Source organism: Gymnodraco acuticeps, unplaced genomic scaffold, assembly GCF_902827175.1.
Source record: "Gymnodraco acuticeps unplaced genomic scaffold, fGymAcu1.1, whole genome shotgun sequence".
Classification (NCBI taxonomy): domain Eukaryota; kingdom Metazoa; phylum Chordata; class Actinopteri; order Perciformes; family Bathydraconidae; genus Gymnodraco; species Gymnodraco acuticeps.
This window is the reverse complement of record NW_022990590.1, coordinates 4,031,552-4,050,584: the sequence shown is the minus strand read 5'-3', so window position 1 is coordinate 4,050,584 and position 19,033 is coordinate 4,031,552. Positions and strand designations below refer to the sequence as shown.

At 41.5% G+C, this 19,033-nt stretch overlaps 2 protein-coding genes across 6 annotated transcripts in view; one reads left to right on the top strand and one right to left on the bottom strand.

The window, feature by feature from the left end:
* The window catches only part of ccdc85cb (coiled-coil domain containing 85C, b), a 48,635-nt gene extending 42,982 nt beyond the window's left edge, over positions 1-5,653 (top strand). For all 4 annotated transcript variants that reach the window (XM_034228661.1, XM_034228660.1, XM_034228663.1 and 1 more), the window contains 3 exons: positions 2,131-2,223; positions 2,694-2,792; positions 3,526-5,653. In XM_034228661.1, the coding sequence (XP_034084552.1) occupies positions 2,131-2,223; positions 2,694-2,792; positions 3,526-3,615 (282 nt within the window). In that variant the 3' untranslated portion in view covers positions 3,616-5,653. The remainder of the gene's footprint in view (positions 1-2,130; positions 2,224-2,693; positions 2,793-3,525) is intronic.
* A 4,795-nt stretch (positions 5,654-10,448) lies between these two features.
* ccnk (cyclin K) lies at positions 10,449-19,033 on the bottom strand. 2 transcript variants are annotated; one of them, XM_034228778.1, is made up of 12 exons: positions 18,853-19,033; positions 18,290-18,354; positions 15,731-15,960; positions 15,389-15,470; positions 15,164-15,295; positions 14,441-14,546; positions 14,294-14,351; positions 13,765-13,934; positions 13,465-13,670; positions 12,661-12,691; positions 12,330-12,401; positions 10,449-11,720 (listed from the first exon to the last, which is right to left on the bottom strand). In XM_034228778.1, exons 2-12 carry the CDS (start codon positions 18,302-18,304, stop codon positions 11,227-11,229), a joined length of 1,596 nt encoding a protein of 531 aa, XP_034084669.1. In that variant the 5' UTR covers positions 18,305-18,354; positions 18,853-19,033; the 3' UTR covers positions 10,449-11,226. The 2 variants fall into 2 exon arrangements, with proteins under 2 accessions (XP_034084669.1, XP_034084670.1); XM_034228779.1 differs by lacking the exon at positions 18,290-18,354 and having other exon boundaries at positions 18,853-19,006.

Sequence of the window (19,033 nt, the reverse complement as noted above, 5' to 3'; positions counted from 1 at the left end):
CAGTTTAATTGTGAGGATGTGCACGTATAACTCCATGTTTCTCAAGGAACTTGCCAGTGGTTTTGCATGTTTTATCCTGCAGACCGTTTTTCCATCTAAGATGTTTGGTTAATGTTCACCTGTCAGTCAGCCACTTCTTTTGAAACTCAAGAATACAAATAAGTTAATGTTTACGTTTTTTTCTTCTGCATAATGATGCTCTTGCAAGTGGGATCAAACCATGAGATGTTTATGTAACACCAGTATTGAAAAACATACTATAATACTTGTATTACAGTACTGTTTATAAAAGCAGTTATACACACCACCCTAACCCTGCATTCAAAATCTGACAGCAAATGCACTTTTAACAGTATGAAGTGTGCAGCAGCAATACATATCCCCTGTCAATGTTGAATTGGATAAATTAAAATATGTTAAAATAGTGTCCTATTATTACTGATGGATGATTATGATTATTATTAGTAGAAGTAGTTTATTTGCATTAATTATATTTTAATCTTTTTGAGGCTAGTATTTGGCAGGAAACGTATTCACCTGTACACGCATACTGAACGACATACATGCACATTTACCTCACTGTATAAAAAAGTAACTGTGTTGATAATATTAATAATAAACAGGAATTATATTTGCAAAGTAGCCTACTTTGTTTCCATAACTTTTTTTTTCACTCCTGTCCGTTGGGGGGGGGGGGGGGGCTCATCTTCACAAGTTGGCCAGGGGCGGCCCTGCATAGGTTGCACATATTTTGAAATTTGAGCCTGCTGCAGAACGGCAACATATTTAATACAAAGAACAACAAATTAATATTAACCTTTTTTATTTTGTCCATGATTTTGAAATCAAAGCTCATGAATGCAATACCTTATGGCAGGCGACTCTCATCTCCATATTGTTAGGGCATGTTTGACTTTTCTTTTTGACCTAAAAACAAAAGAGCAGAACCACAGCTTTTTTCCTCACAGTTCAAGCATATTGATTCCCTAGCTGAAAGAAAAATGTCATCTAACAGTTGCTCTCATAACCTGTGAGAGCAACAAAACAACTTCTCTTTTGTGATTATTGTGATAGGAATAGACTGTTGGGAAGTTTCCACCAAACATCCCTTTTGGCCTCAGTGGGATTATTATTTTATCTCTGTGCCTTTCGGTTGTGTGGGCTCATTCTGGCACCTAAAAAGGGGACAGCGGGTGCGGAGGGATCTGACAAACGCATCAGCAGCGAGCAGAGAACTGAACCCTGGCTAACAGAGCCACAGAGCTGTGTCTAATGCAGGGCCCCGATGCCAGGTTACAGTGAATAGTGCCATTGTGTGTCCCGGAGATCTCTGTGTCCCTCTAACAGAGAGCCACTGTCTGGAACTAACCGGGGGGTTGGGATGAGTGGAGCGGGACCCGGGTCCTCTTGCCTGGCTGGCTGCTCCCATCACAGCGGGTTAACATCACACTGTGCAGGTAGCAGACCTGGCTGCGAGTCGATGCGTAGTGAAAGGGAAGATAAACACAAGGGGAGGGCAGGTGATATGAACTGGGATGAAAGGGATGACATTTTCACTGCTGCAGTACAAGAAATCCCTCGTGGTAAATCAGAACCAAACACCCACTGAGAAGGAGAGAGGGGTTTATTTTCTGTTTTGGAGCTTCACAAATAAAGTGGTGCTCAATTTTGGGGCTATACAGGAGTTGGACCTGTCCACCAGAAGTTCTTGCTTTAAAGGGCCCATGTCATGCTTTTCCGGTTATTACCCGTCCGTGTGTTATGAAGGTTTTTCTGCATGTAAACGGTCTGCAGAGTCACAAACCCTCAAAGTACACCCTGTAGGGAGTACAACTCTAACACAGAAAAGACCTGTCTGTGCTGCCCCAGAACGCCTCGTTGGAGCTCCAACAAGCCGTTTAGGACAGAGAGTGAATACACATACTATACAGAGATGCTGTATGAGAAACCAATGTGAGTTTGGAACATTGAACAATGTAAATCTATTCTAGTAGACCTCAACAATGGAATTATGATCAGTAGAAATGGCCATGACATGGGACCTTTAAATCTTTGTCACCTCTTATTGCTGTGCACTGAAAGAAATGAAAAACAACCCTAATTTTCCTCCTCCCTCTTCTCCCCCCCCAGGGTACCGGGCGTCTCCCCACCAGTGAGTCCTCTCCCGCCACAGGTTACCTGTCCTGCGCCCAGAAGCCTGAAGCAGTGGTCCATGCCATGAAGGTACATACATAACATTTTAGGGTGATTGTTGCTAGGATTTTTCTTTTTTCACCATCACCATCCCACTAGTCGAAAGCCCTGTTCCATGTTGATTTCAGCCCCACTTATTGCTGTGTACTATCATTTTGTTTATCGGAAAATGAACACTTTTGCATCCCAAGCTACATTGAATAAAATGTAGCTTTTTTGCTTATCTCCTTAGTGAAAGAAGACATCTGTTTACTTTCACACAACTCATTCAGTATCAGCTTTGTCTCAATTATCTATTCCATCTAAACTGACCTAGTTCTATAATTTTAGGTCACACGGGGTTAGTGAGCAATTGACGTACAAGTTATCATTTCAGGGGTTAAGTGTCATAGTATTATTGAAAAAAAACACATGAACAGCTTCCAAGGAATACAAGTCCGGGAATCTCGGAATTCTGATGTTTTGATTGTCACATGACTAATCTGTCATTTCTCCCCCAGGTGCTGGAGGTCCACGAGAACTTGGACAAGCAGGTCCCCGAGGACTACGAGGACGACCTCAGTGAGAAAGAGAAGGCCATTGTGCGAGAGATGTGCAACGTAAGTGCAACACTTCACAATGTTCCAGCTCTTTCTGTGCCTCTGTCCCTCAGTTACACAGTTCTCCTCTGCTGGGTGCAAATCAGGTCAGGTTTTGAGCTGCTTTCACTAATGAGGGAGCCTCGTGTGGACGCGTTTGGTTTGGAATGACATGCAGCAGTGTCCCGGGCACTCTTGCTTTTCTTTCTATCTATCTCTCCATCCCCCCTCCCTCCATCACCCCTGCTCCGAAGCCAACTCTTAACTGGAAGCCGTGAGTAAAGGCTCGTCGTTGAGCTGTCAGAGCAATTAAACTGGAGCGGCGGGGGGAAAAAAGAACTCCCCCCTCCATTCTTCCTCTCTTCCCCCCTTCATCTCCCTCCATCTTTCTCTATGGGTGCTGAAAGGCCCGACCCGGGATAAAAAAGGTCCGCTGATTAGAGAGAAAAAAGGCTATCTGGGCCCTGCAGAGGTATGTGACAGGCCAGGAATCTGGGGAGCATTACAATAGCACCTCTGTAATATCCTAGGGTCCCCCGGGGGGCCCCCACTCACTGGCAGAGAGATCTCACAGAGATAGAGGACAGAGATACTGAAATATGTGTGCGTGTGCAGCTCAAAGTCAAACTGTGAGCATTTGAAGAGTTCACTCTAGAGAAAGACAGTCCTTTTTTTTTCTTTTTTCTCTTACTCTTTCAGTGTCTGTTTCTCCCACTCTTCCTCTCTCAACGTCTCCCTCCTCTTCCTGTTGCAGGTGGTGTGGAGAAAGCTGGGTGATGCAGCAGGATCAAAGCTGTCCATCAGACAGCACCTCTCTGGGAACCAGTTCAAAGGGCCGCTGTAGCATGGCAACAGAAAGAGAACCAGAGAGAGAGATTTACAGTACTCACCTGAAAACACCTGCGCCTACACAACCCATCATGCCGTGCTCCCCTACTGCCTACAGAACCCAGCATTCCTCCGACAGACGCTCTCTATTGACTGGCTCAGACCTGTTAGCCTGTTATCCACATGCACAACTGTCTTTATCTCAGAGCTTATGAAGCGTCTGCAGCTAGTTTCACCGATTTTCTTCGTTGATTTGAAGGCCACACAACGATCTCTCTCTGTAAAAGCCATCAACACAATTTTTTCGTTCTTCAGAGCATAGCTGTGCTACATTAAGTTAACGATAAGACATGGTTTCAAGCACAGACAATAAAGTGTCTAGCCATGGATGTGAAGGCAACACGATTGCGGTATCTTCAGATACATCTTTGATAGTACCTCCTTTAGAGACCCCCTAGCTCCTGTCACATGTATTGCACCCCCCCTAGTGGTAAATGAGTATAACTAGCATTAGCATTCTAAAGTGTTAACTAATGTGAAACCCACTGTGACCTAGCACCTTGTGCTCATAAGACAAGTCTATGGATAATAACGTCTAGAGATCACTGTTAACTTGTGTATTATATGTATAAAACCATAGCACTACTTTCATTGTTATTGTTGATTTTACTTTTATCTTTTTTTGTATTTTAGCGTGGCCATGTGATCAATAATTTTAGTTGGAAAAGCGTACACAACCAGACCTTTTTAAACAGGGTTTTCTTTTGGTAAAAAAAAACAACTCTTCTTTTAACTCCTTCTTTTAGTTCTTCTCCAGATGTATTGCTGTAATTCCGTCTCTCTGTATTGGAAATGTATCAAGGCCATTCTGAATCAGACCATCCCCTTGGGCTAATTTTCTTACTTTGTAAAAATGAACTAAAACTGTATGCTGTTTGCATGCTCGACAATCATTTTCTCAGGTTGGGAGGGCTACAGCTTTACCTTTGCCCATCTGTGACTGCGTGAGTGTGAGTGTGTGTGTGTGTGTGTTTGTGTTGGCGTGCATGTGTGTGTGAAAGGAGACTGAATGCTTCTCTCGCAGCTGTAGCATCTGCCTGTGAATCCTCTTCTTCTCTATTGAACCCTGGTTACAACTCGGTTGAAGACTGCTGAAGGCATTTGCTGAATCCATAGCCTTGTCCCATTATTAAAAAATGTCAAGGCCAAATATTAAACCCTAAGTTTAGTTTGGACGGCATTATTGGAATGCTCCGAATTACTTGTTTATCATTTTATATCTCAGTAGATGAAATAACGTCTTCTTGAGCTCAGTCCTTTTCTGTGGATTCAGCAGGTGTGTTTATGCGGCGCATGTTTCTTAAAATCTTTTTTTATTAGAATATGAGATAAGTCTTCCCTTAGATGTCTCCTGAAAAAAAACTAACATTTAAAAACAAGTATTTCTTGATGTCATAATGAACAAACGCTGTTTATCAAAGTATTTATTGCAAGGTGTCAGATAGAGATGGGAGAGCAATCAATAACTGAACAGTCATATTTTAAATGTATCAGATTTACTCAAAGTTATTTGATAGATACATTTAGTGACTGCCAGGTCGGGCTCTCCCATCTCTAGTGTTATTTGTTCCAAATTAGAACATTTTGAGGCTGTCCGCCATGCTCCTCTCAAGAAACGGGGTCTAAAATAAATCTAAGTATGGTTTTTTAAAAGTGTCCTTTTTTCTAGGAGCTGATTTAAAGCCATGATGTAATTTTGAATACTTTATTAATGGCATTTGACTTGAAATGTGCCACATTTTGTCCTGCATGGTATTTTGATTTGGAACCCAACTGTATTTTTTTAAACATCTATAGTGTTTCTTTTTTCTGCCTATATGCTAAAACCACAGAATCTACAGAGTAAATGTTGATTCCTGTAGTAACTAGCATGGCTGTAACTTCTTTTTATGAATTTCACTGATGAGATGAATATTTGGCAGGTGAAAGGAAGACATGGAATAGGCCACTTTTAGAAAAATTTGGGAGAAAATAAACGAAGTTGGTTAAAGAAACTGTGAAGTGCTGTCTTTCTTTGATGACGCGTGTGTTGTTAGACTGCCCTCTGCTGGTTCAGTACTGTAAGTGAAACTGCTGCACCATACGTTACTCACCTTTTCTGAAATGTTCGACAAACTACTATGACATGTTTACTCTTGAACTTTTTGACATATATGTAAATTGTTCTGATCATTTCGACATGACTCGGTTTTTATATAGCCTACACAACGTCGTTTTTTTAAATCATATTTTCGACATACAATATTGTCGTTTATCATATTTTGTTTACCATGCTGTCGTTTTTTGGCATATTTTTGACATACTATACCATGTCTTTTTTTTCTGATCTTTTCGACGTATAGTAGGTGTTTTTTTTCCTCATGCATTACATACCATACTTTATCGTGTTTTCTCATATTTCGACATGCTTTTTCAGTTATTTTCAGTAAAAGTTGAGTTAGCTAATACTTATGGTAAAACTAGCTAAAATGTATGGAGCTATTTCAGGGTCATAAGTTTTGATCATTCAAAAAAAATACTTGAAAGTTCAAGTTTTTATCCTGAACTTTGAAAAATACAATGATGTATTAAAATAAAAATAAGTTTTTGAAATAATTTTTCAGGTTGAATATTATTTTGATTCAGTTCAGCAATTTTTTTAAATAAAATATTTATTTTCAGATTTCACTTTTATACATATTTTGATATTTGAATCCTTATTTTTTTCAGTTGCAGATTTTTCGTTTTCAGATTCAAAACTTGTTTTTTCAGGTTTCACATTGCTTTTCACCTTCAGATCGTTTTTCACTTTCAGATCTTTTTTTCGCTTTCAGATCTTTTTTTTTCGCTTTCAAACTTTTGACCCTGATGTTGCTTGAGGGGGCGGGGCTTAGCAAAGAGTAGTTTGGCTTCCTGAGTGACAGGCCTCCCTCTGTCATGTTGCCTTCATGGATGTTAGGTAGCGCGAGAAATATAACTCAATACTTTCTATACACAATACTCCCGTGATTGGTGGTAAACAAAACTGATATCAGCGTCAAAGTTCCGTTAAGTGAGCTGTTGGCAAATATCAAGGTATAAGAGCAATAAACTGTGCGAGAATGTGAAATTACGTATCCTCAACGAGCCAGCAGGTTGTTCTAGTGGACCTGACGCCATCCCCCGCTGTCTCACGGAGATACCGCAGGTCCTTCCTTTCTGCAGCGGAGGAAATGGGGAAAGACAATGCTTGATTGCGGATACGTAATTTCACATTCTAGCACAGTTTATTGCTCTTATACCTTGATTGTTGCCAACTACGATGCTCAACAGCTCACTTAACGGAACTTTGACGCTGGTATCAGTTTACCACCAATCACGGGAGTATCGTGTAGAAAGTATTGAGTTATATTTCTCGCGCTACCTAACATCCATGAAGGCAACATGACAGAGGGAGGCCTGCCACCAACCTGCCACTCAGGATGCCAAACTACTCTTTGCTAAGCCCCGCCCCCCCCCCCCCCAAGCAACATCAGGGGGCCCTTCTCACTTCTCTTATTTTTCATTTCCTCGCTCCTCGGTCTCACCGGAAGTTGATTTGTCTGCGCCATCTTGAGTAGCGTCCCAATGGCCTTATTTTTGCCGGAGGACCGAGGATCGAGGAGCGATAATAGAGGAGCGATAACCGAGGAACCACCAGACCATCCTCCGATGAAATCCTCAGACACTCGCCCAGCCCCTTACTGTGTATCGCTCACTGATTGGACGATGCAGCGCATGCACTGATCTGATGCTTCTTGACATGAGAGCAGTTTCCCAGCGGAGTGAAGAAAATACATGAACCTCACGGGAGTCACTCCTCAGTCTATCCCGTGTTTTGTTTCAATTAATGTATCATTTAGATATAAATATGTGATCATATATCTGAGCAACAAAGTGGTCAAAAATCATTTTATTCATTTTTTGGAAACATTTTCATGATCGCTTTTTTCGTTTTACATTTTCATTTATTGTCATTTCCATTCAGTCAGTCATTAAGTGCTATTTAAATGTTAATATGCTACATATCCACACAAACACACAAAGTGTGCAATCCAATGAATGTTAATCTAACTGGGTTTTGATAGATAACATATCTCTTTTTCTTCTCTCAATTATTTTATTTCTATTGTGCACTCTAATCAATATTAATCAAACTATTGTTCGTTTATACATTTTAAGAATGGCGTTTATCTTTTTTGAGAATTAGCTCTTATTTTATTTTTATTTATTTGGGTCTACAACAGATACAAATGTTTGTGTCAGTAAATGTGTACTAACAGAGGCGGGGGTGTTTGTGGAAATAACGGGAACAGAGCTGCTGTCAGACGATCAGCTGTGCAGCGTCATCACAAACGGACGTCGCTTCACGTGACGCTCCGGAGGAAAGGACGTCCCATTGCTCTTAAAACTAATTTCCCTGCTTCTCGTGGTTTCCTTGGCTGCTTCTCAGGTCGATTAAATGAAATCCTTGCTTCCCTCACTTGCGTCGTTTCCCTGCGTCTCTCCCACCAGGGAAGCATGGAGAGACGCAAGGAAACCACGAGAAGCAGGGAAATGAGTTTTAAGAGAAATGAGACGTCCTTTCCTCCGGAGCGTCACGTGAAGCGACGTCCGTTTGTGATGACGCTGCACAGCTGATCGTCTGACAGCAGCTCATGTCCCCGTTATTTCCACACACCCCCCCGCCTCTGTTAGTACACATTTACTGACACAAACATTTGTATCATCTGTTGTAGACCCCAATAAATAAAATAAAATAAGAACTCATTCTCAAAAAAGATAAACGCCATTCTTAAAATGTATAAACGAACAATAGTTTGATTAATATTGATTAGAGTGCACAATAGAAATAAAATAATTGAGAGAAGAAAAAGAGATATGTTATCTATCAAAACCCAGTTGGATTAACATTCATTGGATTGCACACTTTGTGTGTTTGTGTGGATATGTAGCATATTAACATTTTAATAGCACTTAATGACTGACTGAATGGAAACGAAAAAAGCGATCATGAAAATGTTTCCAAAAAATGAATTAAATGATTTTTGACCACTTTGTTGTTCAGATATATCACATATTTGTAACTAAATGATACATGAATTGAAACAAAACACGGTATAAACTGAGGAGTGACTCCCGTGAGGTTCATGTATTTTCTTCACTCTGCTCTCATGTCAAGAAGCATCAGATCAGTGCATGCACTGCCTCGTCCAATCAGTGAGCGATACACAGTAAGGGGGCGGAGTGAGTATCTGAGGATTTCATCGGAGGAGGGTCTGGTGGTTCCTCGGTTATCGCTCCTCGCTCCTCGATCCTCGGTCCTCCGGCAGAAATAAGAGCCATGGGACGGTACTCAAGATGGCGCAGGCAAATCAACTTCCGGTGAGACCGAGGACCGAAGAAATGAAAATAGTCGACCTGAGAAGCAGCCCTTGCGTCCCTCCATGCTTCCCTGGTGGGAGGGACTAGACGCAGGGAAACGACGCAAGTGAGGGACGCAAGGAATCCATTTAACCGAAGTGAGAAGGACCCAGGGTCAAAAGTCGAGAGGGGTCTGCCTGCAGACCTCCACTCTCAGGACAGTTCCGGTGCAGACCTCCACTCTCAGGACACCTCCACTCTCAGGACAGGAAGTGCAAGCTAAGAATTCCAAAATAAAATCACCACTATCAGTACAGTGCCACTTTCCAAACAGGAAATGCACGCAAATACAAAATAAAATCGGATCGTGACAGATCTTGACCATAGATCTTGACACTTATTATATACATATGTTGGACACAGGCCGTGGGGGGACACCCGAGGGCAATGTCCCCGGTAGAAACCGGGTGAAATAGCCAAAAAAAATTAAAATAATAAAACCGGGGAAAAGTGAAAAAAAGTGTCCGAAAATAGGCACTCGTGAGGCGGGCAGAGTCCCCTGTCAACTCCCGTTACATTCCTCCATGGTGTCATTTGAGCGAAAAACTTTTACGAGAACCAGGCTGGGGGGGTCAAAAGGGCTTGACCAAGGCCGACCCAAAGTGCACGGTGGGCGGACTCATCACCTCCGTGATGAGTCTCCATTGTGATTTGAAAACTTCCATCAAATGAGTCCATTGATGGGCGGGGGAAAAAACGCGTCAGAATAGTCACTTCCTGTACTGACAGTGGAGGTGTCCTGAGAGTGGAGGTCTGCAGGCAGGCTCCCATGCAAAAGATCTGAAAGCGAAAAACGATCTGAAGGTGAAAAGCAATTTGAAACCTGAAAAAACAAGTTTTGAATCTGAAAACGAAAAATCTGCAACTGAAAAAAACAAGGATTCAAATATCAAAATATGTATAAAAGTGAAATCTGAAATAAATATTTTATTAAAAAAAATTGCTGACCTGAATCCAAATAATATTCAACCTGAAAAATTACTTCAAATAATTATTTTTATTTTGAATACATCATTGTATTTTTCAAAGTTCAGGATAAAAACTTGAACTTTCAAATACATTTTATTTTTTTGAATGATCAAAACTTATGACCCTGAAATAGCTCCATAAAAATGTAGCTTAAAGTAATAGATATTTGGCTGCATATTCGTTTTATGAAAAATATTCTAAACTATATCCACTCTACAATTAGCTTTCATATCTTCAACTACTTTCAGTTTATAGACTACATATAACAGTGGTGCAGATTAAGGGGTATTTGAGCTCAACTGACAATGTAGCAAACATGCAGTACATAATACATCCAGTTACAATTTAATGATCCATACCTTTTGAACTAATACAGATTGAAAACACACTACTCAGGTCTAAGTAGGAAAGCAGGTCTTTATTTTCGTAAGTGCCACTTAGACACAAAAGGATACAGAAAAGAGAAGCCTGACTAAGGCACATATGGATTGGAACTCTAAAAGAAAATGTAAATGTACAAATATAACTTTGACTGTCCAGTGTTAGACATGATTAGTTAGATGACTGTTGTATGTATTTCATGTAGTACTGTCTGCAGTGCAGAGTCATAACAAAAATACACAGGAAATTAGTTGCAGTGGCATAAATTGACATGAAAGTGTTTTCACAGAAATGTAGTGTAGAGCGTTTTGAATATTGATGAACGATGAAGAGGTGTAAGTCCTCTTTATTTACCTACTGCATGTACAGCCTTGAGTAAAACAAAAACAGATTGCTGCAAAATAGACAATTTAATGACTGGAAATTTAGAAAACCAAAATCAGGGTGATACAATATAGATGCAAATATAAGACCTGTGATCTACGCAAAAAGTAAAAACTGTACATTTCATCACTCCACCATTAATGAATGAGCATGTCTGACAAACTAAACTCAGGGTGCTAATATTCCAGTACAATAACATGTGTGAACAGTTTTCGTTACAAGCTCCTGAAACTAGGCCTCACTTTTCCTTTCGAGTGTATTTGTTGTTAAGCCTTCATTAAGAACAACAAAAGTCGTACAGAAAGCGGTTAGGCTCTACCTCTGTGTCCCTGCTGCGTAACACAAGTTCCCGTTGTTAAAATCTCCAGCTGTGGCTCTGCACAGATTCAGTTCATGGACCGTTGTTTCACTCTCATCTCATCCACCCACCGTGATGTGGGGGCATGGGCACCTGAGACTGTCCTGGGGGTGGAGGGTAGCCACCAGGAGGGAGACCTATAACCTGAGGGGGAACGTGGCCTGGAGGCATGCGTGGAGGCGGGTAGCTGTTGTAGCCTGGCGGCGGGTAAGCCGGCGCCAAGTTGGGCGGCGGGTAGTTGGAGGGAGGAAGGCCTGGAGGTGGAGCGGCAGGATAGACGTGATACGGCGGTATGGGGGGAGCATAGTTGGGAGGCATCTGGGGATAGGAGGGGCCTTCCGTCTTCATCATGGACTGCAGGCTCTGGTAGCCTTCTCCGGACATGTAGGAGCTGGTGGTGGACATGATGTAGTTGGAGGGCGGAGGTGGAGGAGGGCGGTGGGGTAGTGGAGGGGGCTTGTGTGGAGGTGGAGCGTGCGGGAGAGGAGGAGCGACTTCGTTTATTGGTTCTGCTTCCGTGGGAAGGGCTGGAAGCGGGGCTTTGCGATCTAAGTGAGGGGACAAGGAGAAAACAACTTCAAAGTTTGGCATCTTTTCTGTAAAAAAAAAACACTGCTACTCATTCCAAAATGTTCCAAAAATAACCTTTCCTTGCCCAGACTGCCACACGGGAGGTCTCATTACTGGGCTCAAGCACTAATCAGATTGGGCTGAGGCTAGGAGTATGCGTGTGTTGGGAAACAGAGTGGCTGGTTATGCAAGCAGACTGAGAGGACTAAAATCTTTAAAAAAGGGGTTGCTTTCTAAGCTGGGGGCCCAAAGGCAGGGGGTCCCGGCTGCTCATCAAGGCTCTATGATGGGACACGCAAACAGACAGCGGGGTGTTGGGAAGAGGCCAGCACGTACACTATGGTGCTGAGCCTATATTTGCATACTTCTGTGCTTATATTGGCTATTTTGAGGGCATACGTGCGTCTAAATGCAAGGTATAGCAAAATGCAGAAAACTGAGGGTGGAACGCTGGACAACCTTATATGATTTCAGACAGCGCTGTATTCGAAGGGAAGTATCCCAAATGAGACACAGGATAACCAACCCAAAACACTCCAAATTCCTCCATAACTAGACCTTCAATAGGAAGATAAGCAGTACTTTACCTGGAGGAGGCTGCGATGTAGGCAGAGGGGGCATGGGGCTCTCCAGTCGAGGAATCTTTGATCCAACTTGTTCTGTGAATTAAAAGATACCCGTTAAAAACATGTTAAACTTTAGTGATTTCATAGGAAACTCTGCTGCAGGCTTCACTATTAATAAATCCTTAAAGAAAATACTAATCCTGGCATTTGGAATCAACAGCATGTATCTGTTATGTTGTCATTTTTTTTAATCTTAATTGAAGTCAAGTGAATTAGCAAACCTAGATTGAAGGATTTTAGTGGATAAACACATGAGAAGGATTCAGCCTGGCTGAGGTTTAACAAGTCTTACCTGGAGGCTTTGGTTCATCTTTTGGAGATGTCTGAAAAAACAAAAACATTAAAAACATGAATGCAAATACTCAGTAACCACTTGGGAATGTACCATTTGTTTTTTAACATTAAGCTATTAGATATTTTATGATGCCAGCAAGCACATTTTTGTAACTGTATGCAGTGATTCTTCGAAATACATTCAGTGATAACATTAGTATTTTTTCATAACCCGAAACCCTCTTTAAAATGGTCACATGGCTCATGCACAAAGCACACGCAGTGAAATGTGTTCTCTGCTTTTTACCCATCCTAGTACCAGGAGCAGTGGGCAGCTATTCTACAGTGCCCGGGGAGCAATGGGGAGTAGGGGGGGGTGTCCGGTGCCTTGCTCAAGGGCACCACGGCAGGGTCAAGGAGGTGAACTGGGACCTCTCCAAGTAGCAGACCACACTCCGTATCTAAAGTCTGTACGGGGACTTGAACCGTTGAATTAATAAAGAAAACTGTTTTTCAAAATGGCAATTATTATTTGTCTACGTCTTGATGGAGTGCCAAGTGCATGTCAATAAATGATATGATCATTTATTTTGTAATGACTTGAAGTATTTAACTATAAAATGGTAAGAGATATAAGAGAATTGCAGCATTGTAATGTCCTTACTATTAGGTACAGCCCCAGGTTACATTTTGAGGTAGGTTTTGTTGAATGTAAATGTTTGAATAAAGTTTAACAAGAGCAAATAAACATATACAAAAATCTAAATCAGGGGACTTTCCATTGGCCTTTGTCTTGAGAAATGCAATAGGAGCGTATACTCACATGTGAGCGTTTAAGCTGGCGTGCGGGGCTGCCTCCCGGAGGAGAAGTCTTCTTTGGTGGTGGTGGGGGGGGAGGGACGGGGGCTGGTGGCAGTCCCTGTGGGATTGGAGGGATCTGGGGAGGGGCTGCCCTCTCCTTCTCTTGGATCGGCTGAGGGATGGGCTTGTTTCCCTGGGAGTACAGATCCAGGATCTGGTGGCAAATGTCTGGGAAGACAAGGACGTTTTTTGGTTGAGACAATTCTGCAAAAAGGATGAAGCTGAATATCGCAGGAGATGCAGGAAGGGTCATGATGAATACCTTCAAGCAGCTCCACAGGGACGTCCTGCACAAACATTTCCCACCATCGCCGTGACGACTGCTTGGCGGTCCACTCCTGGATGTCGAACTTACAGAGGCGGCCCGCCAGGTACATGACAGCCACCGCGATGATCTCTGGTTCCCACTGCAGGGACAGCATGGTGCACAGGCTGCCAGGGACACAAGGGATACTGTTCAGTCTTCTCTCCTCACAAGACATCACCCTGTTTTCTCATTCTATATTCCTTGTGTCTTTAAAACAGATAACAGGGCCTTAAATGACCATTCGTTTAAAAAAGATCTGATAGGCCGACCCTTGATGCTGCTGCTGCTGCATGGTCATTTATAGTAAGTGTAAGACGAGAATCTTCCAGTTATATCAAACTGTATCTAAAGAATAAATAGTAACCCAGATCGAAGATGAAATGCAAGTTGCGAAGCTGGTGCGTCTAACAGAGCAGTGACGTCAAGACGTTTCTCTAGGAACACAGGGCCTAATACAAAGAGAGGTTCCATGCCAACGGCTCACCTGTCGTTGACAAAGGTCCATGCCATTTGAAGCACCTTGCACACCTTATTCTTGTCACCTTTAACAAGAAGAAAGACACATCAGTTTTCCAAATGTCTAAATATAATAATGTATTGCTCTCCGTGGATCATTCTTTTTCTATGTCACCTTTGAGTTGCTTGACGTAGCGCAGCAGGAACATGTAAGGGTGCTCCACCTGCAGGTCAAATTTGATCGTCTGGAGCAGAATTCTCTCCAGCACCATCACCTCTTCCTGTTGAAACAAACACAAAATACTTTAAATATCCTGAACGGCAAAAACACAACAGGCTCAAGCAGGGGGCTAATGGCTAACTCACTCAATAGCCTTTCACCTAGACTCATGTTTTTCAAACTTTTCCATAACTGTAGTTTTTTTAGGACAATGTAGTCTACTCCTTTTTTTCAAATCAAATTTGACTTATGTGTATTCAAACGAAAGCATACTACCATCTGATGGCTGCCCTTGAGTACACATGCATGGACATACATTAAAAAAATATACAAGAAATACAGCAAATATTCATACTGTAGAACATAATGAAATACATTTAGATATGAATAATAAGAACAAATGGGTCATTCCAATATGGAAGGTACAATAGGTCCTAATCAAATGAAATCTTATTGAAATTCCAAGTTTGTATTGTTTTAACTATGCTTCTATGATTGAGGAATGATTGGGTTGAGAAGGTTCAAAAGGTCCTTTACTTAACATTTAATATTAGTGTAACCTTCTTTAGCTTTCCAAGATGGAGACCTGCCTACATTACAGTGTATCCCTTTGCACTCATTACATTAAAAAAGGTCCCATGTAAGCAGTCAGTCAACAGGCAAGTTATATATAAACACCTTGGGGTCGTCTCCAAACTGAGCAAACTGCACATCGTTCAGCAAGCTGCGGGCAGTTTTAATGATGTCTTTACACTTCTTGGGGGTTTCCTCCACTTTCCCCGCCAGGAAAAGGCAGCATGCACCAGTGACCTGTTGGGACACAAAGCACAACATTAATCCACCGTACTTGGTGCATTTTTAAAGAAGAGGAAAATCTAACAAAATACAATTTTTTTAACTTACATATCTAGGGAACTGCTTGAAGGAGTGAAACATGTAGAAGCGGTGGAAATATATGATGCCAGTTGCCAGTGTGTCATAATGTCTGAAGATGAAAGTCAAGGATATCACGAAAACCAGTCATAGTTATTTGTAAGTTAAAATCTTCCACAGCTATGTAAAATCAATTCAGACAAATCATGATAGATCACTTTGAATGTGACATTATGATCATTAGATATCATAACCTGTTGTTTTGATTACAAAATGTTAACGCAAATCAAGTTGAAGTGGAGAGGAAAGTGTCTTTAGTTCCATCATTTCTTCAAGGTGTTTCCACATTCAAATAAACCAAATCAAGGATACAGGCCAAGTCTGGTCCCCACGTCAAAAATGAAGCGGGCTCCTTCCCTCCGATACCGGGCCTCTGTCCCCGGGTCCAGGCCTTCAGACTGGGAAGGGGTGTGGACTAAATCCTTCTTGTCCCAGTACCAGCATGGCTTGATGTGGTCCAGAATTATTTGGCCTGAAAAGTTCTCCTTGAATTCCTTCATGAGCTGAGGAGAGGCAACGGAGGATGGACCCGCTGCGCCTGACTGAATGCATAAACCACTGCAGTTATAGAACACCATTTACAGGAAATAGTGCTCAATCATACTAGCAATGCTGGAGTATTTGGTAAACTGTCAGACTAAAGTAATAACTATAACAATAAACACTACCACTGAAATAGCATGATCATTTCTGTATCTATTTGTTGCCCTCTACTGCTATCTGAAACACATAGATACGAGTGTTGTGTTAAGAACACACCGTGAAACTTAATACTAGCTGAGATTTGAAGATGTATACTCAGTGGTGAAGACCCACATGTTATACTTAAGTAAAAGTATTAATACAAGAGTAGAAATAGTCTATTAGAGGTAAAAGTATTAGCATCCACTATTGTAGCAAAAGTAAAAGAACTTATGCAGAATTACATTAATAATGTAAACATGTATGTAATATTGCCCCTATTGTAAAGGTGCATCTAACTTTAAAGAGTTTTATTCTGCCAGGTTTCTTTAATCATTATTGTACAACATAATCTATTGTTAGTTGTTTAATTTATTTTAATTTATTTAAAGGGGACCTATTATGCAAAATCCACTTGTTCATGTATTTTCTACATCAACATGTGTCCCCTCTGTGAAAGGGATTCTGAAAGTTTCAGGAAAAAAGATTCGCTCACTTTTTGTCCTGATCCATTTCTATAAAAACCTGTCTGAAAATGAGCTGATCAGATTTTGGCCCTGTGGGTGTTTCTCAATCTCGAGTACGCTTGCTTGGAAGCACGTGCAGTGTTTCCCACAGATCTGAAATATACTTGGGCGGGTGGTGGCAGCGGGCGGTGGGGGGGGGGGGGGGGGGGGGGGTGCGCAAAAAAAAAAAAAAAAGTTTTCATTTTGTATAATCATTTTGCGTAAAGATGGCACTCAAGGGCACACTAGTGGTGGTGTTCCTGGCGGGATTTGAACTCACAGCCTTCCGATCTTCAGCCCACCTCACTATCCATTAGATCAATCACTACCCTCTCAAATGGAAATATGTGTTTACATAAATGGTGACCACACTGTTTGAGACCCACTGAGAACTTAAACTAAGTTAACTATCTAAACACTCAGAGAGTCCTTTACCTCACCTGAGCTGAGGTTATCCCGAGCTTGAATGACACACAGAGACCAATCAAGGGCTTTGATTTATGATCTCTATGACAGTGGCCATGTTGGCAGGCCACATCATGTAGACAGCCAGTCACCCTGTGTGAGGCAGGCCACTTAACGAGGCGAGATCAGAGCAAGGGAGCGAGGGATCATTGTCCACAAGTTAATCGATCGCAGATGGCGTCGTGGTGACGGACGAATAAAAAAAAAAAAAATACAAAAAAAAATTATTAAAAAAAAAAAATGGGTCGCGAAATATACTTGGGCGGCCGTTAATATACCTGGGCGGCCCGCCCAAGTATAGTCTATGTGTGGGAAACCCTGACGTGTCTTCCGAGCGTCTTGCTTCAGAAGCGAAGCAAGAATACTTCCTGGCATTCGGAAAACAAAGAGTGGAACAGGCTAGCAGGTGTGCGTCATATGAGAGGCCCCGCCTTACATTTTCAGCCACAGATTTGGGGAAATTGGTCCGTGCGCAAAGCATTGTGGGGATTTTAAGACCACGGAGTCTACACATGTGCAGCCTCGACCTTTCTCCCAACGAAGTACGCCGGGCTCGGTAGAATTCCAAGTGTACTGGAAATTGGAACAGTCCTTCGGCGGCACTCGATGACGTAGTATGCTTGAAATAGTGGCTCTGGAGCAGCTTTACTCGACATTGAGAAACACCCTCTATCACCTGAATCTCCTCCTAGAGCACCATTGTGTTCTTTTTAACCAAATATCTCTCAGAGGGGAGGGGCTCCTTATTTTCATCTAAAGTAACAGACAGGGAATCAGCACTTTAGAAACAGGGCTGAAACAGAGGGGATTATGGGATGCTGCAATGATCTGTTTGGTGTTTAGAGCCAAACACTTCAGAGACATGTTTTGTATATAACTGAGACCTGTAATATATTGATGAAAAACAGTATAATAGGGGACCTTTAAATGGATTTATTTTTATGTTTTTGTTTATTTATTTGTTAATGTAATTGTTTATTAATCATATGAACATGCAAAGTAACTAGTAACTTAATATGTCAGATAAATGTAGTGGAGTAGAAGTATAGAATACAATAGTAAAGTACAGGTACCTCAAAGTTGCACGTACAGTACTTGAGTAAATGTACTTAGTTACTTTCCACCACTGGGTATACTTTAACTAATTGTAAATAGCTTAAAACATTTCTGCATAGTCAGTCAAAACTATGCAAATAAGGAATGGGTTACATTTGCTGACCTGTATTTTCCTCATGTCCAGTTTCTGTAGATGCTAATTAAATAGCTGCTTACAGTTTAACAATCCTAAAGTTAGAAAAGCAAAAGAACACGTTTGACATTATGGTTGGCATTGCTCCTCTCATTCATTAAGTAATTATGTGACATGATTAACACACTCATATGGGTTCAAAACAACGAAGAATAACCTGAATTAGCATAACAAAAATGCTAACAGCTCACTAGCATTTAATCATGTTAACCGAGCTATGGCTAATGGGAACTAAAAGTTGGCTGCGTGGAGCTAACATCACCAAATAACCACTAATGTGTTGTTATCAGTATATTATGTACGGGCTAAACTGTAGGCCGGTAACATCAGCTAAAGACACGGACAAGGTCAATTATTCAATTGTAAAATAAAGACAGTTGAGAATTAGCATTATGCCAGACAGGTGATAATCTTCGCTAGCATCATCGGCTAGCAAACTTGTTTTACTCGCGGTCTTAACACAGCCGAGGCGAGGAGGACTGTGCTCCATCGAAACTAGCCAGAATTCTGTTGTCATTTGAAACGTTTCTTACCTTTAACATGTAGCCGTTGGAATAAATCACCCAAATCAGACAGATGTGTGAATAAATAATAGTTATTCAAAAGAGTATGGCTAACAAGTGATCCACAACAGCCCCCATTGTAACAAGGGCACCGCCATTATGGAGTACGTCAGAGATACAATGTTGAATGACGTCATGACGCAGGATATCT

Excerpts from the sequence above, each read along its gene's own strand:
- ccnk (XM_034228778.1), bottom strand. Across the intron at positions 14,352-14,440 it reads CTACGTCAAGCAACTCAAAG|GTGACAAGAATAAGGTGTGC; the intron begins GTGACATAGAAA and ends TTCTTGTTAAAG. Across the intron at positions 13,671-13,764 it reads CCCTGTGGAGCTGCTTGAAG|ACATTTGCCACCAGATCCTG; the intron begins GTATTCATCATG and ends TTGTCTTCCCAG.